Source organism: Lontra canadensis, unplaced genomic scaffold, assembly GCF_010015895.1.
Source record: "Lontra canadensis isolate GAN:19392208 unplaced genomic scaffold, GSC_riverotter_1.0 scaffold163, whole genome shotgun sequence".
In the NCBI taxonomy this organism is placed as follows: Eukaryota; Metazoa; Chordata; class Mammalia; order Carnivora; family Mustelidae; genus Lontra; species Lontra canadensis.
The window spans coordinates 451,533-478,488 of NW_022631157.1; the positions used below are offsets into that span (position 1 = coordinate 451,533).

General features: G+C 53.9%; 1 protein-coding gene across 3 annotated transcripts; it reads right to left on the reverse strand.

Annotated features, from left to right (window-relative positions):
* Positions 1–160: 160 nt before the first annotated feature.
* SLC13A2 (solute carrier family 13 member 2) lies at positions 161–24,335 on the reverse strand. Of its 3 annotated transcripts, none has more exons than XM_032845342.1 (12): positions 22,830–23,147; positions 8,143–8,271; positions 7,058–7,194; positions 6,729–6,943; positions 5,806–5,983; positions 5,572–5,694; positions 3,585–3,803; positions 3,275–3,363; positions 2,894–3,015; positions 1,592–1,753; positions 835–972; positions 161–525 (listed from the first exon to the last, which is right to left on the reverse strand). In XM_032845342.1, exons 1-12 carry the CDS (start codon positions 22,929–22,931, stop codon positions 355–357), a joined length of 1,785 nt encoding a protein of 594 aa, XP_032701233.1. In that variant the 5' UTR covers positions 22,932–23,147; the 3' UTR covers positions 161–354. The 3 variants fall into 3 exon arrangements, with proteins under 3 accessions (XP_032701233.1, XP_032701236.1, XP_032701235.1); XM_032845345.1 differs by lacking the exon at positions 22,830–23,147 and adding an exon at positions 24,330–24,335 and having other exon boundaries at positions 162–525; XM_032845344.1 differs by lacking the exon at positions 22,830–23,147 and adding an exon at positions 9,699–9,831 and having other exon boundaries at positions 162–525.
* Positions 24,336–26,956: the final 2,621 nt, after the last annotated feature.

Consider the following 26,956-nt stretch of genomic DNA (forward strand, 5'->3'; position numbering starts at 1 on the left):
ACCAAATGGGGGAGATGAGGACCCAAAGTGCTAGAGAGGGTGCATCGTATGGTCCGAGAACCCAGACGTGCACCCCACCCAGCATGCACACCAAGGGTTGTGTGCGCACACAAGAAACCCCTTTGGGCATCCTCACGTGACACCACACACACAGACACACACACACACACACACACTTTCCTTGGAAATGCAGCACAGAGCACACATACCCCTTCCTCACAGACATGCGCACGAGGTTCCATGTATATGAGCCTTTCTCTCCACGTTTGGCTTAGAGCCTGCACATGTCCCCTCCTGGCTCAGAGGCATCCGGACAGGCGGGTCTCCCTGGTCTTAGCCAGACCGTCCCCAGGTCTAGGGGCTCGGTGTTGTGATGTTCCCCTGGATGGCCAGGCAGTTGGCCGTGTTGTTGGTGTCAGCCCAGGATGGGAAGGTGTGCAGGTTAAAGATGGGGTAGCTCCAGCTGTTGATGGCCAGCGTGATGACCAGTACTCCGATGATGTTGAGCAGGAATCCTGTCCGGGCCTGGTGGCAGGAGAGCCAGTCTGAGTGACCGGTCACTGAGCTGGGCTGGAACCTATCCCTTAGGGGCTCCTAGGGGCTCAGGAGCTCTCTGACTGGCCAAAGTCTCCCTGAGAAGTCTCCCTGTGGGTCTGACCTGCAGCACCAGGCAGGGTCCCTGTCCCTTGCTTTCATCCTGGCGCTAAGGAGGGAGAAGGAAGCCCTGTGTGAGCTTTTAAGACCTTGGACTCTGTTCTTCCTGAGTCCACCTTCCCGGGGGCAGGTGCCTTGCAGGAAGGAGCACACAGGCATTCAGGCCCCACTGCCACTCACCATGTCAGACACTTTGAGGCCCCCGAAAGAGAAGACGATGGCATTGGGTGGGGTGGCCACGGGCAGCATGAAGGCCAGGGAGGCGGCCAGCGTGCAGGGAAGCATGACGTAGAGAGGGTGGAGGCAGATGGCCTGAGCCTGGATGGGGAGACAGTGGGCAGAACTGATCCCAGTCCCCATTCCCGATTCTCCCGCTTCCCCTCTCTGGAGGACAGCGTCCCCCACCTTTTAAGGACATACCCTCTGGCCACGAACCCACTTCTGCCAGGAGGCACTAGGGTGACCTGGGAAGGGCCCTTTGACCTCTCTGGAGGGGATGAGTGCGCAGCCCTGCCCAGTGGGGCGTGGTGAGGGGAGGGGCCCATAAAACGGATCTCAAAGGGGCTCCAGGGTGTCATCAAAGGCTGTGGGAACGCGCCAGGGGAGGAAGGGGCTGGGGACGCTCCAGGGAGTCATTTCAACCTGTCACCTCAGGACTGACCAGAACAGGGGCTGGGCCGGGGAGGTGGGCGAGGCCACCAATGAGGCCCATCAGGATACTCAAGGGGTGACATCACCAGGGACGGAGTGAGTCAGGGGCCAGAGGGCCTCAGGGCCCAAGGTAGCCAAAGAGTCTGAGGAAGGGTGGGAAGCTCAGGGGTCTTCTCCCGGAAGCAAGAGGAGGTGCTGACAGGTCACTCTGACCTGTAGGCGGGGCCCCTGGATGAGGTGGGTGGGAGGGCTGCCGGAAAGAAGCGTGTCTGAAGGACCAGCTCACCATGGAGGCCAGAATGGGCAGGAAAAGTGTGGTGGTGGCCACGTTGCTGGTGCACTCGGTGAACGTGGCAACCAGGAGGCTGATGATGAGGGCAATGGCGGGAGGTGGCACATTCTCTAGAGGGGTCAGCTTTTTCCCCAGCCACTCAGATAGTCCTGATTTCTGTGGGCAAAGGAAGATAGTGTGTGAGAATTTGGGGTCCCTCGGGCTCCAGAGTCCCCTGCTGGGGGTCCGGGAGGGTCCTGCTCCTGCCTCTATCTCTCTAGAGTCTTCAGACTCACATCTGCTTGGGAAAGAAGATAAGACCCAGCCAGCACCAAAAGGCCCCTCTAGCATTCTGAAGAACACTTGGGTGTGGGGAGAAGGGTCAGATGAGAAGCTAGGAGATGGCGCCAAAGGGCCTTCTTGGGAAGCCTGGGGCTTAGTGGGAGTAAAGGCTTTAATTCCTTTTCCTCCTGTTCTCCCAACGGCTCTTGGGAGCTCCCTGGCCATCCTTATTCTCTCCCGGACTCCTCCAGCCCAGCAGACTGGCAAGGAGAGAGAAGGGCGGAGGGCCCTGGGAAGATGCTGGGAAGAGGCTGGCAGGAGAATGGGGGCAGTTCACAGGGTCATGAGGCCTCCAAGGTCATTCATTACCTGTCCACGAGCGTACTGCCAGACTGTGAGTCCCAGGGCGCTGGGACTTTATCTCGTATGATACTGCCCACCCAGCAGGCAGCACAGTGCCTGGCACAGTCCGTGAGAACTAACCCCAGATCCAGGAGTCTCTGACCCAGGGAAGCTGCCTCCTGCCTGCACAATGAATGAGCTTAGCCAGAACACGGAGGCGCAGAGGGGCGCTGGCAGCTTCAAGGATTTCCCTTCTGTTTGGAGGCTCTGGGGAATGTTGCGCTCTACGGTCCCTAGAGCCCGGCCGGGTGTGATCATGGCGCCCCCTGGTGGCCTCAGCGGGCCAACTGCGTCCCCTCGACGCTCACTACTCCCTAAAGCTGTTGCATTCTCCGCCTGGCAGAGGGCGAGGCGGCTGGAGTGAGGTGGGACCGGGTTGGAACTGAGAACAAATAGTCCCTGCCCACCAGGGGAGCCCGCCTTCCCTTTGGCTTTGGGAACCCTAACAGACGGAGGTCCTTATGGCTTGTGTTTCCTCCCCCTCCCTTAGATGGATCTCTAACCTGTCTCTCCTGCCGCTGCCAAGGCTCCACCCACCAGGAGGATCCTAAGTGTGGGATGGAGGCAGGGTGCCTCTTTCCCTGCCACAGTGTCCCCGTCCAACAGGCCGGCGAGGGGGCGGGGCTTTCTCACCTCGCTGCCCTTGGCCAGAGCAAAGCCGCCCCCCAGCAGGAGCACGATATTCCAGGGCATCTTCTCATTTACAGTCTTCCAGTTGAGGAGGGCCGGAGGGGCCTTCAGCCTTCCAGGGTTTTCTATTTCCCAAGCAGAGGAGGACGGGTCACCGAGAGCTGACAGGTTTTTCCTTCCCTCCCCCTGGTCGCTCTGTGGGTCCCTATCAGAGCTCAAGGCACGCAGCATCCTTACTTTGTCCCTGAGTCCCTGCACCCTTGGCAAGTCATCCCAGCCTCTCTGGGCTTTGACTGTTCCTATCAAGTGTGGTTGAAGGCGCATTCCATGCTGGAAGGCAGGGGCTGCCCAGAGGCCCCTCCCTGCCCCACTCCAGGTTCTTACCTGGATCCCGAGTCAGCCCTGGGATCTTGGAGGGCACCAAGAACAGAATTACGCCAATGAAGATGGCCACTGTTCCATCAGATGCCATGCTGTGGGTAGGGCAAGGAGGGCAGACTTAGACTCAGGGCTGCTCAGGGTCATAGGGTAGAACAGCGGTGGAGAGGAGCCCCTCCCACAGAAGTGCAAAGCCCTCCCTGCAAGTCCTCCCCACCAGGTCCCCTCTGGGTCTGCACCAGGGGACCTGCTCCCTTCCCTCCTCCTTTAGCCAGGTGAGCCCCAGAAGTATCTTCCTCTCCCCAAGAATGCTCACCTGTTTCCATCCTTGTCGGGAAAAGCCAGGTTGCCCCAGCCAACGAAAAAGCCCGGCTCCCGGGTGAACCACAGTACCACCAAGGTGACAAAGAGGACAGAGACAGCCTTTTCTGCAAAGCTCATGGGGCCCAGTAGCTTGTGTTCTGTTTGGATGACGCGGAAGGCTGCCTGCGCTCTCTCCTGCGCCTGCTCCCCAAAACCAAAGTTCTTCCGGAAGCTGTTGGAGGGGGGAGTTGGGGTAGCTCCTGAGGATCCCGTGCCAGGCAGGGAAGCAAGGGACTCTTGAGCACCTGTGATACGCTGATGCTGGCAGGACTGCTACACCACCAACCTGGCCCCGACCCCACCCAAGGTTCTGGAAGAAGAGCAGAAGACTCGGGTGGTGGGGTGGGGTGGGGTCATGGTTCTTCTTTAGCAGAAGCAAGGCTGGGACTCCAGGGGCAGGTTTCCCCATGCTTAACCCTGCTCCATCTGCCCCACTGACCCCTTTCCCTCCAGAGATTGTCTTGCGCTAAGCCCTCCCTTGCCCAGAGTGAGGAGGATCTAGAGGCCTGGCCCCACAACTCCTTCTGGCCAGGACTCGCCACTCCCCCCTTCCAGCAGCCTTTCGGGAAATCTTTCCCTCCCTCTCCTACCTGCTTCTCAGCATCCCCTGGGAGCCTGAGCCCCACCCACACCACTCTTGGAGGCTGAGGAGACTGCCACCCACTTCTGTGTGCCCCTTGCGTAACTTGGGTTGACTTTTAATTTTTCACTTGGGCAAATCTGATGGACTCCCCTGATGAACCATGAATTCCTCAGCGGCAAAGACCATCCACCTAGCACAGCTTTGAATGTCCCATGATGCCTTGCGTATGCGGGCGTCTTTGACCACCACCCAGCCTCATACCAGCCCCCAGCCTCCATCCGGCTGCCTTGCACCCGCCCAAGTGACTGTTCCAAAGTACAGCAACAATACTTAAAAACTTTCCATGTCCCATCTTCCATCCTCACCACCCCGCCCCCCCCCCACACCACCCCCTGGGCAGGGAAGACCAGTAACTCCTACCACAATACCACCCTTATCACTACTCTCCTCCCTCACTGACAGAGACATCACCAGTCGATCTCAGACTCAATTCCAGCTGAGCTCCAGCAAGGTCTGACCGGATGGTCAACTCAGACTTCTCTGGTCACTACCTGTAACCCAGGGCTGGAAGTTAAGAATAAAACCTATTTGCTCAAGTCCTGGCCTCAAGGACAATGTCCCAATGCTTGATGTGGTACACAGGACCTCCGTCATCTTCCCCTGCCTACTTCTCCAGCTTCAGTTCCTGATACTTCTTTTTGATCTTGATGTTTCAACCAACAGAACTCGAGTTTTCTCACATTCTTTCTTGCATCTGCACCTTTGTGTAGGCTGTTGCTACCACCTGGAGTGCCGTTACCCCATTCCCTATCTGGCTGGCTTCTCGTTCTACAAGATTTGGCTTTAGACATCATGTCCCATAGGGGCCTTCTGGGATCTCCACTATCCTCAGCTCCAGGCTTCTCGCTGTTGCGTTAGACAAGCTCCAAGGACAGGGGCTGCACCTAACATCCCCTAGTATTCTCAGTGCCTTGCACAGGGCCAGATGTCCAGTAAGAACACAAAAAACCCTTTGGAACTGACTGTGCTCACTGTGTGCTCCTTAAGCATTAACCAAAGGACTGTGGAACATTATGGAATGGATCTGGCCTGGGCATCAAGAGACCTAGTTTTCAGCCTCCGCATTGGCAAATCTAGCTGTACACCACTCTTGGAGCCTCAGTTTGCTCATCTGCTAAATGGAGTAATAGTCTCTGCACAGTAAATCCCTCAATGGTGCGGCAAGGGCATACAGAGGCCTTGGCAGGGAGAGGCCTTCTCAATGGGAAGGTAATTATACCCTTGGCGGAAACGGCTACCAGATTACCAGAGGGTAAGGGCAGGCCCCTGGGCTGCTTCCACTTCTGCCACCACTTACTTGAACCCCAGAAAGAGGATCTGCAGCCACAGCCAGGAAAGCACCAGCAAGATGACCATGGTGGGGAAGGCAAAGCCGAACCAGGAGGCAAAGTTCACCACGTTGCCGTTTTTGGGGAAGAGCCTGGGGGTGGGGGTGGGGGGACGCAGTCTGTCGTATGACCTTGCCCCAGGGGCCTCCCAGGGCAAGTGCAGACCCTTCTCCCCGCCCCCGGCCCTGCCCCCAGTTACTCACGAGTTGACCTGGCCTTGCAGCACCAGGTTGGGCGTGGTGCCGGTCAGTGTGGCGATGCCCCCGATGCTGGCCGCGTAGCACACGCACAGGCTCATGCCCTGGCTGAAGCGCACCTGCTCCTGTGGCCGTGCGGTTGGCTCTAAGGACGCGGCGGGGATGGGGTGGACCTGCCCGTTATCTGGAAACAAAGGAGAGCTCAGCGGGCAACACCCCCACCCTCCGCTGTCCATGAGCTGGGAGATAGGGGAGCGAGGGGGGCGAGGCTGCAGTCCAGGTCTGCGAGGGTTTGCACTCCCTGGGCTCTCAGGCCGGGTCAACCCTCAGACAGAATCTGGCCCAACCTCTCTCTTGAGAGAGGGAAACTGAGGCACAGAGCCCGAAAGAGGATTATCTGAAGCACACAGGACGAAGGGAGCCTGGATCCCTGACAGCCCACCCAGAGTCCAACCCTCTGCCTCCCCAAGTGGTCTAGCATCTCATCTGGCCCTGCATGGAAGGGATCCTCAGAATGTCGGATTTTTCATTTTAAAACTAGGCATAGGGGCACCTGGGTGGCTCAGTTGGTTAAGTGTCTGCCTTTGGCTTAGGTCGTGATCCCCGGGGGTCCAGGGATGAGTGTCACATCTGGCTCCCCGCTCAGTGGGGATTCTGCTTCTCCCTCTCCCTCTGCCCTTCTGCCTGCTTGTACTCTCTCTCTCTCTCTCAAATAAATAAATAAAATCTTTTAAAAAATTAAAAAAATAAAACTAGCGTCAGTCTTGGTTAAACCAGGACAAGTTCACTGCATGTCTCCCTTTTCTCTCCCTGAAAGCTCTGAGATGACCACCTTGTCAAGAATGTCACCCCAGACCACCCCCCACCACCACCACTAAGAGCTGAGATGGAGGGGGCAGGGGTGGGGGCAGAGCGGGGTTGAACTTCACCTTTCTCATCAAACTTGGTCACTTCTTTCTGGGGTCCTGGCTCCTGGAGTTCAAAGGCGGGGTTGTTGCTGCCTTTCTCTGCTTTCCTGCCTGTGGGTGGCTGGTGCAGCTGGTCCAGGACAGCATGTGCGATGGGCACCATCATGGCGGTGGTGGCCGTGTTGCTGATCCACATGGACAGGAAGGCTGTCACCAACATGAAGCCCAGGAGCAGCCTAGGGACAGACAAAGACGGAACCGCTGGCCGGCGTCCCGCCATCCCTTCAGGGACTGGATCCCCAGCACCCCACCCATTCCAGGTTCTTCAGTCCTGGTTTGTGGGAACTCACAGGGCTGGCCGCACCCCAATGATGAGGAGCACACGGAGAGCAATGCGTTTGTGCAGGTTCCAGTGCTCCACGGCAATGGCCACCAGCAGCCCCCCGACGAACAGGATGTTGCTGTCCTTAAAATACTCGAGGCAGACCTAGCAGGCAGGGACAGCTTAGAGGCAGGAAGGGGTCTCTCCCATGCCCCCTGACATTCCCACAAACACAGGCTGGTCTCCTAGGCTCTAGGAACCAAGTGGAAATGGTCTTTGGATTATCTTCCATTGAAAACAAACGAGGTTCCAGGGCCCCTGGGTGGCTCAATGGTTAACCATCTGCCTTTGGCTCAGGTTGTAATACCAGGGTCCTGGGATGGAGCCCCACATCAGGCTCCCTGCTTGGTGGAGAGCCTGCTTCTCCCTTTGCCTTTGCTACTCCCCTTGCTTGTGCTCTCTCTCTCTCTGTCACATAAATAAATAAAATCTTAAAAAAAGAATTTAACCCAGGTTCCTCCCCTTCTTTCTCCCCTCAGAAATGAGTGGGAGATAATCTAGCCTGATTCCAGTCATGTTTCAAACCATCGACTGGGAGACAGAGAATTTAGCACTGACACTAGAAAGTACAGCAATGATTTTCCAAGTGTGGTCCACAAGCCGGCCTCATCCCCCATCTGGAGCTTGCTGGGAACAAAATGCTCAGGCCCTGCCCCAGGTCTCCTGACTCGGAAGCGCTGGAGTTGGGGCCCGGCAGTCTGTGTTTTCACCAGCCTTGCACGTGGCCCCGAGACACGCACACTCATGACTTAGAGCTGTTGACCCAGGAGAATACACATTCTTTAGCTGACTTTCAAGGACCCTTTTCCTGGGTCACCAGGCCTTTCCACCTCCCTGGCCTATACCTGATCCACTTTGAATTAACCCTCAACACCAACCATGCCCTCGGCATTTCTAGAATGCACCTCCCCCGCCGCCCAACACTGTCATCTTCTGACTCCTCCCTTAGTGCTCCCTGACCTGCCAAACAGAGGCAAGGACTCCTCTTCTGTGTGCCCTGCCTGTGATGAGGCTTTCCTCCATACCAGACCCCCTCCATCCCAGGAGCCTTACCTCAGAGGCATCCATTATGCCCATCAGGGGGTACAGGACGATGGGGAAGAGGGCGGTGACAGCCAGGGGCAGAGCCTCAGTGCACCAGAAGAGCGCCATGATGATGATGGAGTAGGCACAGGAGGCTTCCTGTGGGCAGGAGGGGAGCAGAAGAGCTGTTGGAAGGGCAGGCCTGTGTCCCAAAGTCATGTCACCTCTTGGCCCCGAGAGAAAACAGGCTATTGGTAACAGTGTAGGAAGAGTCTGCACAATCCCCAGTCATTGATTCCTGAGTCCAAGGTCTCATTTCAAAATGGAAATAAAAAACAAAGCAAGGCACTCACCACCTTGTCTTTGACTTTGGGGAGGCTACGCGCTGTAATCCAGCCACACAGGAGGGACTGGAGAGCTTCGAGTTGGTTATCAGGCCCCACCCAGCCCGAGGGGACTGCAGGGGGCCAAAGTGAGGATCCCCTAGATGAGATGGGGGGCTCATCTAGATGGGACTGAGGCCTGGATGCTGCAGACCTCTGCCTGGCCCCCTGGCCTTGCCCAGCTTTGTCAGAGCCTGTGAGAATTATTTGCATGACGATGCAATGAAATGTTCATTTCCTCTCCCAGAAGGGGAGCTTCATGAGGACTGAGTCAGTTTTGTGGCATCTGGGTGCTTGGAGTTCAGGACCCAGCAGGCTTCCATGCAAAACTTTTCTGAATGAATGAACCACGAGGAAGTTTTGGAATAGTGGGAGTTCTCCTTCCCAGCAAGCCTGGGATGACCCCAGCATCACACAATTCCGGGAGCTGCCATACACATTTAGAGAATATGTAAAGGTTCCCACAGCCCTGAGCTGTGCAGGAGATTGTGGTGGGGGGGACTTTGAATCATAGTCTTGCAAGTCTTTGGGTACCAGAAGTGCTCCTTTCTTTCTGGAGAGGCCAGACATCAGACCTGGGAGGGGACCTGGGGTGGAAATGGAAGTCAGAGAGCCTCCAGGGTCCTGGGGCCCCTGCAGGGAGGGCCAGAGAATCATAAGCTAGAAGGAGGCCTTTGGGGCACCTGCCCGCTCTTTGCCAAAGGGGTTGTGGGGCTGCAGGCTGTGCCAGGACAATGGGCTGGGAGGCCTGCCCTGACCTCTTGTTTTTTTCACCTGGTGCACACCCCGAGTACCTCTTCCCCTTAGTGCCCTGAAGCTTGGGGAGGATCCCTGAGAGACGAAGCTGCTTCTGATGGGGCAACTTTTAGGAGCTGGGTGTTTTCCTGGGTAACTCAAGCAGCCCTGAAGGTGGGTGTGGTGGGCCCAGGATCTAGAGAAGCTGGAGGGGGTGAATGGCTTGCTCAAGGTCACAGAGAACTGGGGAGTGGCAGAGCCAGTCTGGAACCCAGGCAAGGCATCCAGACTGAAGAACTCCAAGGGAGTCTCCCCAGTGCTCTAGGAATGCCTGGAATGGCACAGCATGCAGCCTGCCCAGTCCCCACTGTCATCACGAAACTTCCATGAGCTCTCCTCACCCTGGACATGGACTCTTCGGCCCCAGGGGTGGGGCCACCTTGACCTTCGTCCAGAGACCCACCCCACCTTCTCCCCCAACAGGAGGCCAGTTCTGCTGACTTTGCTGTTCTCAGCTGCTTCCTTCTCACTTGCATGGATGGTGTGGCCAGTTACTGATCTCTGCACACCCCCGCCCACCCCGGGCTAAGGGCAGGCCGGCCCCTTCTGGACCCTGGCAACCCCACCCCCCCTAACTGACTCGGAATTCTCTGGCTGGAGACAAGGAGTCTGGGATGGAGACAAGGGCTGGGATGCGCGGTCAGGGCTGATTCAAGAGGAACGAGGTGACAACAGCACATGTAACCCCAGGACTCCTCCGTGCCAGGCCTTGGGCGCCCCGTGCTTTGGGTGACTGTCGCATTTCATGGATCGGTGAGGTCATGGCTGACTATTGTTCCCATCCCACAGATGAAGAAACGAAGGCACAAATAAATGAAGCCAGCGTCTCCGTGTCACACGTCCGCAGTTGAAGAAGCCCGACCATTTGGCTCTTGATCTTTCCCTTTCTGCCCTGAGCTGAATCCCTTAGTTGTGGGGTGCCCTCCAGCCTCAGGTTCGCTGTGACTAGTGGGGTGGATAGGGATGGGCTGGGGCTCTCAATTCCAACAGAACTGTCCTCCTTGGGGCCTGCCACTTCCTGCCATCAGGCTCCAGGCAAGTAAACCCAAAGCCCAAACCTTCCCCATATGAGACCCCATTCCCTGGCTGCAGAGAGAGCTGTTAATAGTTAACCCAGCCCCCGTGTACTCCAGTGTGTTCCGTCTATGGCTCCCTTACCCCTTTACAACTTCCTGGAGTCCTCTCCCCATCCGTCAGTCTGTCTCTGGATCAAGCCCAAAACCGGTTTCAAAGTCCCATCCAGAAGCCTTCTCTGGCTGCCCACGTCTCCATCCTATCCTCCTGGGCAGTCTTGTCCAGCTGTAGCATAACTTGCTGACCTGTTCTTCCTGGGTCATAGGGTGCTTAACTGGGGCGTGGAATTCCAAGGAATCTGCGGGAAAACGATTTCATCTTTGCACTAACATCTAACTAAGGCTCTAAACATAGGCATTGAAGCCATGTTGTGGTTAGGGGTACCGCGGCTGATTTTGTCTCAAAGGCCCTTGATCGTGGCCATCAGCCATCAGCTATGTGCTGCACAGATCAGTTGATGCCATTATCTCAAAATGTATCTCGAAATCCTGTTTCTACCCATCACTCATTCTGACATGGTAGTTGTATCAATGCCAGATCTTATTTAATGCATGAATGATCACCTGTATTCCTGAATTGCAATTGGCTTTTTCATATTTTTAGTACTGTATTTCAAAGTAACTGGTTTCCTTGGCGATCCCATATGTTTTCTTTTGGGCATTTTAAAGCACTATTCCAGAAGGGTCCATAGTCTTCCCCAGACAGCCAAAGGTGTTCACAGCTCAGAAATGGGTTAGTGTCCATGAACGAGGGGCGCCTGAGTAGCACGATCGGTTAGGTGACCAACTCTTGGTTTTGGCTCAGTTCCGGATCTTAGAGTCATGAGATGGAGCTCCAGGTTGGGCTCCAAGCAGTGCCCCTCTCCCTCTGCCCCTCCCTCTTGTGCTCTTTCTCTCTCATGAATAAATAAATAAATTTTTTTTTAAGATTCTATTTATTTATTTGACAGAGAGATAGAGAGAGAGAGCACAAGTAGGCAGAGTGGCAGGCAGAGGGAGATGCAGAAGCAGGCTCTCCCCTGAGCAGGGAACCCGATGCGGGGCTCGATCCCAGGAACCTGAGATCATGACCGGAGCCAAAGGCAAACACTTAACCAACTGAGCCATCCAGGCATCCCAAATTAATTAATCTTTAAGAAAAAAAAAAAAAATCCCTGAACGAGGTTTTCAGCTACCTCCATTTTGACCTCAGTCCATACTTTCTAATTAAGTTCTTCTTTTAAAAAAAAATTTTATTTGAGAAAGAGAGAGAGAAAGAGTACTACAGGGAGGGACAGAGGCACAGGGAGCAAGAATCCCAAGCAGACTCTGCCCTGAGCGTGGAGCCTGAAATGGGGCTTGAACCCATAACCTAAGCTGAAACCAAGAGCCAGATGACCAACCAGCTGCACCACCCAGATGCCCCTAAGTTCTTCCCTCCACTTATCTCTTATCTCCAGGCAAAAAGATGCAGGCAAAGAAACCCCCAAGCAACAGCAGGGTCTGCCCTGACAGCCATAGGAAACTGCATGATTGACCCCGAGACAGTGGTCAACTTGACCTTTCTTGCCCACCTGTGGGACCTTTCCTTTGTCCCACATTTTCCTTATATAAACCAGCATGTATTTTCAGCACTGTGGAGACCTTCCTGGAGACACTAGTCCGCTCTCTATTACCTGTGATGGACTTGCTGAAATAAATCCCTTCCTTGTTTCACCACCGCTCATCTCTCTGCCTTTGAGTTTTATCAGCAGCAAGTGGCCCAACCCCCTCTGTTTGGGTCCCTCACAGCCAAGTGCTCTTGCTCCCTTGGGCCCCAGTTTTATCCCTGCCTTAAGGTGAAGGGAAAGAGAAAAATGACCTAGCACCAATTATGGTAGCTTCCCTGAATTACCTTGGGAACTTTCTAAACCCGTATGTAGGTCCATCTCCAAGTGGAATTCCTCTCTGGGTGGGAGAAGGGGTCTCTAAAAGCCCCAGCGATGCAGTGTGAGCCAGAGCAAGGAATCAACAGAGGTCAAGCTTGCGGAGCTGGGTGGGTGCTCCGTGTCCCTTCCCTCTCATTTCCTCCTCACATCTCCATGGGGCAGTGGTTGTCGCTTCTTTCATGGTGTGGGAGGAACCTGGGCTGGCCAAACCCAGCTGGCAGCCTATGGCTTGGGACCCGGTCAGTTTACGCTCTGGCCACTGACAGTTCCCCAGGGTTGCTGGCACCGTACAACTCCACACACCAATCCTACACGCATAGCCTGCACTGCAGTCCACGGTGGCTCAGCTAGCAGTGGGGAAGAGTTTTTCTCCCCGGCAGCTAACGCTTTTTGCTCCCTTCCTCTGTCACTACCTCTCCCTTGCCCAGGAGGGCAGGGGAGGTGCTCCCCAGCTCTGTGCCTTGGCTGAGGATTTGCTCCTCTCTCAGTATCTGTTTATGGGCTGCTGAGGACAGGGAGTGAGTCTTTTCACCTCCGGGTGTTACCCCTGGCTCTTTGGTGGGTGCTGGCCTGGATGCAAAATCCTCCTTTCCCACTTGTGCCACACCCAGCCCTACATCAAGAAGTCCCTGCTATTGGGAGCCCCTGGGGGGCAAGCCCTAGGCCCCTCAACTGTTCATCAGGCACTCATTAGACAAATACCCTCTCTCCTCCAGGTCTGCAGTCCTGCTGGTCCTCCACACCTCAAATGCCCCCATTGACTTCTCTTCAGCTCTTAGCCACCGGCTTCGTCCGAGCCCCAGCATCTGTCACCAAGAATCCTACAAGGTCTCCTCATTCACCTCTCTTCCTCTTTTGCCCCGAAATCCCTTCTCCTTGCTGCAGGCAGAGCAATCTTGAGTCACAAGTCTGTTTAATCCACTCCAATCCTCCAACATGGACACACTCACCTCAAAACAACTCAAATCCCTTCAGAGTACCCCACTGCTCTCAGGAGAAGTTTGGGGCTCATTTGAGCCTCTCTTCCTTGCTCTCTGCTCCAGCCACACCAGCCCTCTTCCACTTCCTCAAATGCTCCATCCTTCTCCCAGCCACAGGGCCTTTGCACACACGATTTCCTGTCTTTTCACTTTGCTCAGTTCATGTCTACTCATTCTCAAGATCCCAAGTATTCCTTTTTCAGAGAATCCTCCATGGGTTCCCTGTTTTCACACATAAGCCCCTGTACCTCTTCTGCCTAGCACTCATCACAGGCTATAATTAAATGCTTTGTTTCATGAATTTCTTGATGAACATCAACCTTTTTCATCAGACCGTAGTCTCTAGGGAGCTAGGGCTGAGTCCGTTTCTGTCTACCCCATCAGACACCTACATGGAATGGGCAGGAATGCATGAATGAGAGCACCAGGCATGAGTCAGGCCCAGCCCTGGCCCTCTGGGACGCTGGGTGCCCCCATGTGGGCTGGCCCCTCGGCCCACTGTGGGCAGGCTGCCCTGCAAAGCCAACAGAGGACAGGAGAGATAAATACTCAGAGGGCTTCCAAACCCCCAGGTTGGCAGCTTGCTTCTTTTGTAATGGGAAACACAGGTGAGAGGTCAGAAAACTCACGTGCCCAGGCCCAGCTTAATGGCTGTGTCCTTGGGCAAGTTACATCACTTCTCTCAGCTTTTTCTTTCTTTTTTTGTAAGCGACACTGATCATTTCCAGCTATACACACATTTATCTCTTTTATATGGTTTCCTTATCTGCAAATGGGAATAAAAGAAACACCTGCCTCTCTGGGCTATTATAAGGATAAAGGATGTGACTATGTCGTAAAGTACGGTTGACGGTGGTGAGCAATTGGTAGGGTTGGCGTTGAGAGATGAATGTACTCCCTGGTTCCCGGAAAACCAGCGTGGATTCATGAGGCACACATGGAGATGACAGTGCCAGAGTCCAGGGCAGACTCTGGACCCAGGGTGCGGGCAAGGTGTGGGACCTGTGGGCATCATGGCCTTTACCCATGATGGGCACAGAGCAGCCTGTGGCTATTGCACAGCTGCGAACATGCCTTTAGTCTCAGAGCATCTTGACTTATTCTTCCCGGTGACTGAAGGTTAACCCAGGGAGGGGGGATGGCCTGGCACACAGGGGGCCACTCCCACTACCCCCCTGCCCCTGGTGAGGAGTGATGCTGCTGGCAGTGAGCACTCCCAGGTCTGGGAGTGAGGTGACATACTAGGCGGCAGCTGGCCAAGAACCATGGCAAAGGCGAGACCAGAGTGGGATCCCAGAGGAGAAGGGGACTTTCCCCGAGCCTCCATCTGTCTGGGCTGAGGAAGGCTTCCAGAGGGGATGCTGAACGAGTGCTGAGGGATGAATAGGAGTTCAGCGGGCGGGTGGGCAAAAGGTATTGAGGTGAGGGAGGGAGCAGAGAGGGAACAGAATGAGGCATGAGAGATTTTGATGCGTTCTTGGAGGGGTATAATACTTGGAAAAGGCCTTGTCTGCCTTAGGGGAGATCTAGGGCTTTATCTGGAAGACAGTGGTGAAAAGTGAGGCCCTTAAAGGGTTTTAAGAGGAGAGAGTTACACTGTCAGGTTACACGAATGCTACTCTATGTGAGTTTTTTTTTTTTTTTTTAAGATTTTATTTTAGAGAGAGAGAGAGGGAGAGAGAAAACATACATGAGTAGGGACAGAGGGAGAGAGAGAACCCTAAGTAGGCTTCACACTCAGCACAGAGCCTGACGAGGGGTTCCATCTCACAACCCTGAGATCATGACCTGAGCCAAAACCAAGAGTTAAATGCTTAACCAACTGAGCCACCCAGGCACCCCATCCCCTATGTGATTTTTAAAAATATGTGCACAAGTGTCTGTGTATATATATATATATATATATATATATATATATATATATGAATCAGAATTAGAAAGATATAATGAATCTAATGAAATGTAACAATATCTGTGATTTTTTTTTCCTGGTGGCCAAATCAAAGATATGGTTAATACTATTGTGATTTGTTATCTACATTCATAACAGAAGGAAGTACTAAATTTTCCTTAGATATTATTGACCATAAAATATAGGGTTTTTTTCCATCCAAGTTCACAGACTTCCTGAATTCTCCCCATAGATTCCCAGGGATGAGGAGTCCCTGCACTGGCCACTGAGGCTGTCATCTGGATGGGCACCAGGGACAAGGATGGGAGCAGGATCTCTCCATTTCATTCTTTGGTACTGTCCAATGTTAAACGACGTCAGCGTGTCATCTAATTAAATAAACACATCATCTAATTAAATACATCTAATTAAATAAATACATCATCTAAAGATGAAAATGGGGGGGCTCCTGGGTGGCTCCGCTGGTCAAGTGTCTACCTTCAGCTCAGGTCATGATCCCAGAGTCCTGGGATCGAGTCCCGCCTGCACTGGGATCTCTGCTCAGTGGGAAACCTTCTTCTCCCTCTCTTCCCTGCTCTCTTGCTATCTCTGTCTCTGTCTCTGTCTCTCTCTCAAATAAGTAAACAAAATCTTGGGTAGGAGGAAAGGGAAGCAAACACTCCCATGTGCCTGCTCTGGGTGTCTAGACACATTGCAGTGAGCCCAAGGGCTGGAGGGACCTGGGGCAGGAGATGCAGAGTAGGCCGGACTGCCGGATATTCTTTCCAGGAATAGGAGGTCCAGGCTAAATACCTAACCTTTTCAAGAGACTGAATATGCAAAGGGGATGACAGCCAGTTATACGAAAATATGTCCCGCGGTCTGCAGCGACCAGCCCGGGTAGCCAAATTACAGCCTCTAGAGCCGGTGGCCCGAACAGTCCGGATTTGCTCAATGACGGCTGGCTTTCCTCCATTTTTCCCCTACTCTCTACCATCACTTCCAGTGCCGGACCAACTGGTGAGAGCCAAATCCGCATCCCTAACCAATCACATGGCCTCATGGCCTGCCCGCCGTCTATCAGGCCTCTCCGGCTTCCCCTGCCAACAGCCTCTGGTCGGGGCACCCCTGAAGCCTCTCCTTTCCTCCAGTAAAGCATTTCCATCCCCGCCCCACCTTTGAGGGTCTGCTAACAGTGAGCGATGGTGGCTGGCTGCCTGCCTTTCCTCTGCCTGCTCTCACTCCTGAGATCTTTGTTTATTTCTGCACTCAAGTCTGAATGAGTTGGTTGCGTCATCTTCTGCTCTAAAAGGCCAAAGGGAAACAATGGGTTTCTGAGTGTCAGAGAAGACAAACGTCGGGGGCGGGGGTGGGGGGGGGGGGGGGGGGGGGGAGAGTCCTGACCTCTTGGGCTGGGGGCCAGGTCAGCCTGGGTCCACAGAAGAGCAAAACAGCAGGCAAGATTGACTGTGAGCAAAGCATTTCCACACTCCGTGCGTTCGATGGACCTCACCACTGGATTCCATGCAGGAAACTACTGTGGAAGATTCTACCTGGTTTGCCCATTCCTGACCCTCACCTAGCAGGTGCTGACAGGCATCAACATAATCTAATAATTTGGGAACAAAGTCCAGACTGGGGAAAAGTCTCTCTCTCTCTCTCCTCCAGGGATCCCGCTGGATTTGGAGGCTGGGTTCTTCTTCTTTTTTTTTTTTTTTTTTTTAATTAAAGATTTTATTTATTTATTTGACAGAGATCACAAGTAGGCAGAGAGGCAGGCAGAGACAGAGAGAGGGGGAAGCAGGCTCCCTGCTGAGCAGAAAGCCCGATGTGGGGCTCAATCCCAGGACTCTGGGATCATGACCTGAGCTGAAGGCGGAGGTTTTAACCCACTGAGCCACCCAGGCGCCCTGGGTTCTTCTAATCCTACTCCCAGGCCCCCCCAGAGGCCAGAAAGTGTGCCTCCAGGTGGTGGTTACACTTAGGAACTATACCTCACTGCTCTCATGTCCATGACCAGCTGTACCTCACCTTCCTGATTCACAGGTGGGAACATCAATGCCCCCTTGTTGGGGCAACAGCCCCTGTGAACAGAAGTCATCTCTGGAAAAGAAGTCAGGTACCTGGGGCTGGCTGTGCTTTTCAGGGGTTAAAAATTCAGATAAAAGGCAGAAGGCACAGGGAACCATCTACGGGGCCCCAGGTACCAGGGACCCTATGTCCACAGGTTCTCATTTTTAATCTTCACACAGCCTCTTAGAGAGGAGAGGGCTCATACAGTGCCTCTCATACAGTGTATGAGGTCACATACAGTGTGGATTTGAACCCACATCTGTCTGGCTCTGAAATCCCTATTTTGTTCCCTGGGCTCTGCCTTCTTGATCACGAGCCAGGAAGTTTCAAAAGAGAGAGGCGAACCCCAGCACCGAGGTCCAGATTCCACGTGCAGCCTTCATGCCCACGGTGAATCATCTGAGTCCTGCTCTGTCCCTGGGGTTCAGGAATAGCTTGCAGTTAGGGTATTTTAGTTACACGGGTCTTAAAAGCTCACGTGGGCAACACGACATACTGTTTGTCTAGTCTAGGAGAGCAGCTGATTCAGATTAAGAATTTCTGCCTTCTGTTCCTCCTGTAACTACGATCTGGATTTTAGCTAAGCTCTGTCCTGGCAAACACTGTGCCCCTAGGAGACTGTTTTTCCAGATGGTCCCATGTGGGGGGCGGGGTTGGGGAGTGGGGCACCTGCAGTTTTGACCCTAAAAACCCTCCTTCCCCAGGGCCTTGCAGGGCTGACCACATAGGCTGACCTCCCCCTCCCTCTCTAACTGAACGTACACGGTTTTCCTACTCCCCGTGCCACGCTGGCCTTGATCATCCCTCCAGCTTTGCCAAGCTTGTTCGTGGCCTTAGGCCTTTGCACTGCGTGTTCTGCCTGGACAGCTCTTTGCTCAGAGCTGTGCTTGACTGGCCCTCGCTTGTCATTCAGGTCCGAGGGTAAATATCATTGCCCTGAGAGGCCTTTCCTGAACACCCCATCCCAGGCAGCCTGTCCCTAAGCCATAGTCACAGTCGGTTCTCACAGCATATGTTTCTGCATGTCTTTCCAGTCCCTGCACCTAAACAGTCCTTGGGATGTAGTACTTGCTCCCTGATGGGCAAGTGAGAGGGCAAGTGAATGGGCGGGTATGAGGTTTGGGGCACACCCATAGTGCCCCTTCACTGTCCAGTGGCTGAGCTGGGGGAAGCAGTGAGGAGGCCTCGGGCCCCACCGTCCCTCCTCCCCTGGGACCACCAGAGGATGGCGAGCATTTCCAGGATTGGTTGCTATTTCTGGAACACACCCTATGATTCCAGCCCCATACACCTTTACTCCTATGGTTGCCTTCACCCGGCCGGCCATCTATGGGTGCCTCTGACTGTTGGCATCTCACTCAGCCTTCAAAGCCCAACTCAAACAACACCTGCTTTGGGTTCACCCCTGAGTCAGTGGGAAGAATTTGCTCCCTTCTCTGAGCTCCTTTGCTATACCTCTGTGTAAACACATGTTCCTCTGACAGCAACCTGAGGACAGAACCCCGTACTCCTTTCCAGTAACCTCTAGCACAGAGCCCTAGGAGCTCAACAGACTTCCCCGACTGCAGCCCAGTGGGAGCACTGGCTGATGGTAGGGTGGATGGGAGGTAGATGGCTCAAGAGGTAACTCACAATGGGGCCACCAGCCTGTATCCCTGGACAGCCTCGGGCAGAGACCCTCAAAGCCACGTTCCAGTTTAGACTTTGCCTTTCTCTAGCTGGGACTTCAGACAAATTAGTACTCTGGGCCTCAGTTGATATGTCTGTAAAATGGGATAACAGTTCCCTCACAGTAACGCACAGGTTATTGTGAGAAGTAAATGGGTTAGTGCTTTGAAGTGCTTGGCATTATGACTAGCACAGAAATAATACTCAATAAATGTCAACTGTTATAATATGGACATCTGTCTGAGCCTTGTCTGGGACTCATCAAACTCTCCATCCTGACAACTCCCCAGTCTTCCCACTTCAGGGGCTCAGGGATATGGAGGTAAGCTTGGGAACTCACTCCAGACAGCAGGGGTTCAACACAGGATCCTCTTTGCCCACAATCATGCATTCATTCAACATGTGTTTTGTTGAGCACCTACTATGTGCCAGGTCCTGGAGATTCTGCATGGAAGAAGACAAAGGGCCTGCCCTCATGGAGCCTACCCTCTAGCACAGGGAGTCAGAGAATAAATAAAAAATAAACAAGTGCATCACTTCAGTTAGGGAAAGCCCTTTACTTAGAACAACAGGGCTTCCTAATAGTATGTGACCGGCAGCGGTCAGAGAAGGCTTTTTCTGAGCAGGTAGATTGAGGCTGAAACCTGAGTGAGAAGCAGTCATCTGGGAAAGAACATTCCAGGCAGGGAGACGAGTGACGTGAGGAGCACGGAGAAAGCTGGTGAGGCTGGATAAGAGTGAACGAGAGGGAAGGGAAGATACGAGGCACTGGGGACCACGGGGTCTCCAGGGGTGCAGCCCTAGGGACTCCTGGCTGCCCTAAGAGGTCTGGGTTTTATTTCGAGTTTGATGAGAAGCCTGTAGAAGGGCTTCCACAGGTAGTGGTTGAGTGAAGAATGGTCTGGGGAAGGTGAACCATGAGAGACTATAGACTCTGAAAAACGATCTGAGGGTTTTGAAGGGGCGGGGGGTGGGAGGTTGGGGGAACCAGGTGGTGGGTATTAGAGAGGGCACGATTGCATGGAGCACTGGGTGTGGTGCAAAAACAATGAATACTGTTATGCTGAAAAGAAATGAAATAAAAAAAAAAAAGAAAAAAAAGAATGGTCTGGGGAGGGAGAGGAGAGGAATGATGGCGGCCTGGACCCACTGGGGAGGCAGTGGCAAGCACTTCCACTCAGTATTTCGTAGGTCTCGAGTCAATAGGAACCTACTGACAGAACTGGAAATGAAGGGAAAAGAGGAATCAGGAAAGGCTCCAGGGGCCTGGCTGGCTCAGTGGGGAGAGCATGCGACTCTTGACCAAGTCGGGGCTGTGAGTTCGAGCCCCACGTTGGATATAGAGATTACTTAAAAATAAAATATTTAAAAAAAAAAAAAGGAAACGCTCTGAAGTAGAAACTTGAACCACATCTTGGTAAGACGGCAGAAAGAACCAGCTGGGAAAGATGGGCAAGCAGTGTTGTTTTGGATGTGTCCGTGTGGAAACATTAGCCGTTTGGAGAAGATTCGGGAGCAAGCGTCCAGTGTTGGCTAGGTAATACGGAGGTTAGGGCTGGGCTTAAGACTGGGGAGTTGTCAGCATGGAGATAGCCAAAGTCACCTGGGCGGGGGAGTGGGAATAAGGGGGGGCTTGGAAGGTAGCCTCTTGGAGACTGGAGGTGTCTTAAGGAAAGACACGTGCAGTGCAGACAGATTCCAAGACCTTCCGCAGGCTTCTGTGGAGGGAATGTGGGATTCAAGGAGGGTCTGTTTGTTTTTTCACGGTGAGAGAGATTACAGCACATTTGTATGCTGATGGCAGAGATTAGGCGAGAGGGAAAAATTGATGAGGCTGGGGAGGAGATAATGAGGGGAGCAAAGTCCTTGAGAGGAGCTGGTTTCCAGGGCCTCCGTGGAGGGCCTGGACTCCACAGGTAGGACTGGGAACAGTTCCTCCGAGTCAGGCCGGGGTCAGCACCATCTATGAGGCCAAAGCAAGCAGCAGGGCAGGGTGCGGCACAGGGCACACGGGTGGGGGGGTGGTGGTCCCAACCTCTAGCCCTCCTGCCAGGGGGCCTGGCTTCTCTTCTGACTTGGTCTTTCCTGTGTGACCTTAGGCAAGTTGCTGAATCTTTCTGGGCTGTACTTTCCTGAGGAGGGAAATGTGAATCAGGATCCCTGTCTGTCCTTCCTCCTGCAGTTTACACACAAAGCCCAACCTGTTTCAAAACCCATCGGACGGGTCCCCAGCACAGGGAGGTCACTGGCTTTGACCTGAGATGAGGATCTCCTCGAAGGTCAGACAGGGCTTTGTCACTTACCAAGTGTCAGAGGCTCAGGAGCTGTGCCCCGGCATCCCCATTCTCTCACCCCTTTGTGATACCATGAACAAAAAGCCTGCCTTGATTTCCCTTTTGGTGACAAAAGGATGCAAATCACTCAGTGGGCAGTCCTGGGGTTGTGAGGTGGGGACTGGACCAGGGGATCCTGTGTCAGCCTTCAGGAGGCAGCAGGGTAGGGAGAAGACAGCCTAGGCTTTGGTGCTCAACCACACCCCCAGCTCTGCCACTTTCTGTGACCTGCCCCACCTGCTGTTTGTATGGCAAACTTGAGCTTCAGGACCCTCCTCCTGAACTGAACCTCCCCTAAAGACCTATAATTTTAGATTCATCATTTTATCTTTTTTTACTTACAAGGGGGCCCCCAAAGTGTATTATAGCCAAGGTCTGTGAAACCAGGATCTGCCCTGGTTTCAGTGACTTAACCTCACTTTTCCCATCTGTAAAATGGGACAGTCAGGCTTGCCACTGAAGGTGAGAGGAAGGGTCTGTCAGGGGAGGGGTAAGAGGAGAGGAAGGGAGACTGGATGCATGGTTCAGAGCATGTGGTGAGGGCTCCAATAAATGGGAGCCAAAGTTATGGTTCCTGCTGCTTGGCCAAGGGAGGCAGGAAGCTGAGGCACCTGTCCCTCCATCCAGGGTATGCTGTCTATGGTGCCCACTGGCAGGGTCCCGTCCATTGTCCAATTCCTGCCCCTCTCCCTCAGCTGACTTAGCCCTTGGGATCAAGGGTGAGCTCTCTCTCTTTCAGCTTATACTCTCTCTCTCTCTCTCTTTTTTTTTTTTTTTAGATTTTATTTATTTGAGAGAGAGAGAGAGAGTGCATGCACACGCATGGCTGAGGGAGAGGGAGAAGCGGGCTCCCTGCTGAGCAGGGAGCCCCATGGGGCTTGATCCCTGTACCCTGGCATCATGACCAGAGCCGGAGGCAGAAGGCAGAGACTTAACCGGCTGAGCCACCCAGGCGCCCCTCTGTTTACACTCTTAAAGGCACAAACTGCCTGAAGCCAGCTTCCTCCTACACTCTTTCCACCCTTCTACAGCAGCCAGCCCCGCTCCCACCCCACTGAGCCCGGCAGGGCTGGGGGAGCCCACGGTAGCCAGATAACCCCAGCTGCCTCCACCTGCACCCACCTTTACGGAACTGGCTTCCCGTCTCCCCAGGCGTCAGATTTCAAGTGCACCTAAGCCATTCCCCTTGGGTGGCTACTCCTGGGTGCCAAGCAAAAGCCCCCTTTGGGGCGCCTGGGTGGCTCAGTGGGTTAAGCCTCTGCTTTCGGCTCAGGTCATGATCTGAGAGTCCTGGGATGGAGGCCCGCGTCGGGCTCTCTGCTTGGCAGGCAGGGAGACTGCTTCCCCTTCTCTCTCTCTGCCTGCTTCTCTGCCTAATTGTGATCTCTCTCTCTCTGTCAAATAAATAAATAAAATCTTAAAAAAAGTAAAAAAAAAAAAGCCCCCTTTGGCCTCTTAACCATCAGTCTCAGGAGGACCATGAGGTCAGAGCCTCACTTTCAGGACAGGGAGGGATGAGTAAACCACGCTGGTCCTAAGGACGCCCAGCGCTCACCTGGACTGCCCTCCCCCGTCCTTCCTTCACCCCTTTGGAGCCAAACCCCGAGTGCTTACCTTGGTGGGGATGAAGATGGGCAGGGGCAGAAGTAAAATAGGCAGGAAGAACACGAGCAGGTAGGAGCGATAGGCCCACAGGCCCTGCCAGCAGGTGGCCATGGTGTGACCCTCGAGGGTTTCTGGAGCCACGGCCTCCGGGATCCAGGGAGCCAAAGGAGCGATGCGGCAGGTAGGCGGCAGGCCAGGGCAAACTTATATAAAGCTGGTTGAGTGTTAACCATTGACCCACCCTGGCAATCAGACTGTTTTGGAGTCCAGGAGGTGAGAGTAAGGAGGAGGGACCTGCTGGAGGTGTAAAGATCAGGAAGACTTTGCAAAGAAAAGGAGCAGGCAAGATCAAGGAATAAAAGCTTCGGGTTCTTTCAAGAAGTTAAGCCCAAAGTTAACTCCTTCTGTGCGCACAGGCTGCTAAGGGCTGGAGGAGATGGAGAAGGAAGGGTGTCTGGGAAGCTCCAGAGCCAGCCTCTGGGGGGCAAGACCCAGGCCCTCTCCCCAGCTCAACCTCTCCTCTCTCCTTTGATTCCCCCAAAGCCAGGTTATCCGCAGAGTGGGTCCTACAGAGCCCCACGAGGCAGTCCGGCCTCCAGAGACGCCCTGCCCTCCAGGGGTTTCCAATCTAAGATCGAGCCCAGCCAATCTGAAGCAAACCCTCCTCCTCCTCCCTCCAGGTATCCAGGAAACTGTCAAAGGAAACTGTCAAAGTTACCCATCCTGACTGTCTCTTATTTGCTGTGTGACGTTGAGCCACTGACTTAACATCTCTGAATAACCACTTCCTTGTTCTGCCGTAACAACTTCCTATTATGAGGCATAAGTGAGACAACCTATGGTATGTTGATCAGAAAAGGTTAGGTTTTTTCTTTTTAAGTTCTTCCTGGTTCCCCCACCCCCAACCCCAAACTGCCACAGAAGACCAGAGAGATCTTGATCTCTCCATTTACCCACCATCCATCCATCCCTTCACCCATCCCATTCACCAAACAAGTATGTGGCACCAACTATAGACTCAGCCCTGTGTTCAGTGCCATGGTCGTAATAATTAAGATGGCGCTGGTAACAGTGAATGTTTGTTTAGCATTTAGTACGAGCTGGTTAGTGTACTGGTTCATTTACTCTGTACAAAACACACTATGAATTAGGTGTGACTACTCCATTTTACAGGTGGGACAACTGAGGCCCCGGGATACAGAGCCAGCCGGAATTCAAACATGCTTTCTGAGTGCCCTGAGTGCCCTGGGGAGGTCTAAACCCATCGGGGGCACCAGGTGAAAGGAGAGAACAAGGAGCGTGGGGCGTGTGAGCTAAACCTTTGAAGCTGAATCTAATTTGGTTGCCAGGTGTTGAAGGGAAGATCGCTGGCAGAGGGAAGAACCAACCAGCTAAGGCCCGGAGGGTGGAGTGTGCATAGAGGTGTTTGTGTTGGAGGGGGCCGGTTGAGGGTTGCAAGGAATGGCTGGAGTCTGTCCACCCAGAGCCTCTGTCTCCCGGTGCTGCCACCCTTCCCCCAGCCCATAACTGCACACAGGAGAAATTCGATCCATTTTTCCATATTTCCACGATTATGTTGAAGATCCGTGTGTGCCTGGGTGAGAAGGCAGGATGTCAGGGAGAATGTTTCAGGATGGAAACACAGCCTGGGCAAAGAGGCGGAACCGTGACGGAGTTCAGAGAACAGAAGGTTCTCTGTGGTTGGAGTATGGGTTTGCAGGGGGCAGGACTGAGAGCCGATCGCCACACTTCCAGGGTGTTCAGCGAACGGCCTGGCTTGGCTGGTTTGTCAGTGAGATCCTCCTGGAGCCAGTGAGGTCTGTTGGGGAGAGACCCCCGGTGCCCTCTGGGAGGAGAGCAGAGAGCTATGGAGGGAATCCAGTCACCCGACTGCTGAGGGCAGCCTGGTGGGAAGCTGCCATAAGACAGGACAGACCGGCCACCCTACACCCCTGTCTGGGGTTATGGCTTCTTCCCTCCCATTCAGCCAACCTGCCGCCTGCTTAGGGCTAGGCGAGGAGCAGTCAGGAGGCGCAGGACAAAGGGTTTCAGATACCCAAGACAATACCTGAATTCTGTCTCGGTGCAGAGATGGCCTCTTCTGTAGCCTGGGGCTTTAGAAGAGCCGCAAGAGGGGCTGGGCCTCCAGTATGTGTGTCCTCTGCAACCCAGTTTACCCAACCCCCAACCCACACTTCACACTTGCAACGCCCTTCAAAGTCATAGACCCTCAGGCCCCTCTCCGAGCGTCTTTTGAGGACCCACAGCAGCTTGTGGCTGGGGGGGGGGGGGGATCCGCAGGAGCCAGGGCCCATCAGTGATCAGGTCCTCTACAAAGCAATGTGCTGAGACCAGCCGGGAGTCTCCACTCAACACTTACATCAGGAGGACCTTCCCCCCACCTGGTGGTCGCAGCCACTGTCCCCGCCCCCAGGCTTTGCCCACTTTGCACCACCCTCCATTTCCTTCAATGATTGCAGCAAATAACTCTGTTTTGTTTTTGTCGTTGTTGTTGTTGTTGTTTTTCCGTGCCTCCTAGTGCATGTAAGCAATCCATGGCAGGATGCCATGACTGTCTTTCTTCAGTCTTTGTGGGGCTCTTCCCATGACAGGCCTCTGTATATCTCAGGGAGGATCCTTGACCTTGCACTTGGACCATTGACCCTCCTGGAGAGGGCCTCCTGAGAACTGCTGAGGAGGTCCTAGCCAGACAGGAGGTGGTCCCCGACTTACAAGAACCAGCCTATCCTCAGAATCAAGGGGCAGATACACTGGGGAGAGAGAGCCAAGGCTGGGGATGGGGTCCAAATGTGGCTTTTAGGAAGTTTGGACCAGGATACAGGGCCAGGCATTTAGACAAAGGCCCCTGAGACAACTGGGGGTTGAACTGAACAAGGGCACAATCCAAGTGGTCCCGGAAAGGTGGGAAAGGCTGGATGTGGTGGGAAGCCCCAGAAATGAGTTAAAAGAGCTGGAGCTGCCTGGCCTAAAGGGGAGAAGATAGCGTTGGGGGTGGCTGTCAGACCATCGGTGGAAGCATAGGGCATGAGCATTCTCCTGGGCAGAAATGACCACAGGGAGCAAGGTAGGAAAGCACACTGCGGCTTTTTTGAGGCCCCCTGGTGAAAGGTGATATGGGCCTCAGCCCTGGAAGGGCCCCTTCTGGGCGGCTAGCCTGCCCTGGGGCAAGAGGGAGAGATGGAGGGGATCCTACACTGTGTGGGGGGCAGGCAACTTGCTCAGAGCTCTGATAATCCCAGACCCAGAATCTGACTCCAAAGGCCCTTGTATTCCAGTGTCTTTCCAACGGGGCATGTTCATTTCATCTTTTACCTGTTCCCATCCCCCAACAGCACCTTGCGGACTGCTCAGAAGGCGCTTCCATGAATCTACAAGACCCCATCTTTGTGCTGCAGGCTGGCTGGGGCTGAGGATGCAGAGGGGTGTCCCGCGGAACCAGCCAAGAAGGTCCTTGGCTTCACGCAGGATAGAAATCAAATGTGAGCCAAGAGGAAGTGAGACTATTTATTAAAGATGTGGGGAAAGCGTAGATCAAACAGAGTGTCAGGGAGACCTGGAGAGGAAAGAGAGTGAGTCTTGTCTTTGTTTGGGGTCTGGGGTTTTTATTAAGGAAAGTGGTTCAGCACACGTGTCTTCTCAGTAATCCAGGAACAAAACGAGCCTTTAGGTGTCCTCCAGAAGTCGCTTAAGCCCGCAGCCAGGGGTCTTGATGAGTCAGTGGTCTTGGAAAACCTTCATGACCGACGACCCCGTCAAGTCATTCCTTAGATGTTACTCATTGCGCTGGAAGGCTCCAGAGAAATCGCTAATTCCTTGATATGCATTATCTGTGCTATAAGGCGTGCATAAGTTGGGGGTGTAGGTCCTGGGAGGACTCAGAGCAGAAAAAGGCATCCAAAAAGCAGGTCCTTTAGTGGCCGTTTCATTTGCTCCCATCTTTGCCTCAGCAATCACCATTCCTGCCATGACTCCACTCTTTGCAGAGTCTCACCGGACCCTGCCTTTACTAAGATCTCCGACAGGTGCCTATGTTCTTGCTTCTCTCAGGCATACTCTCCCAGGCTCCCTCTCCCTGCGTGGCTGGTTGAATCTTGTTTACCCTTCAAGTCTCAGCC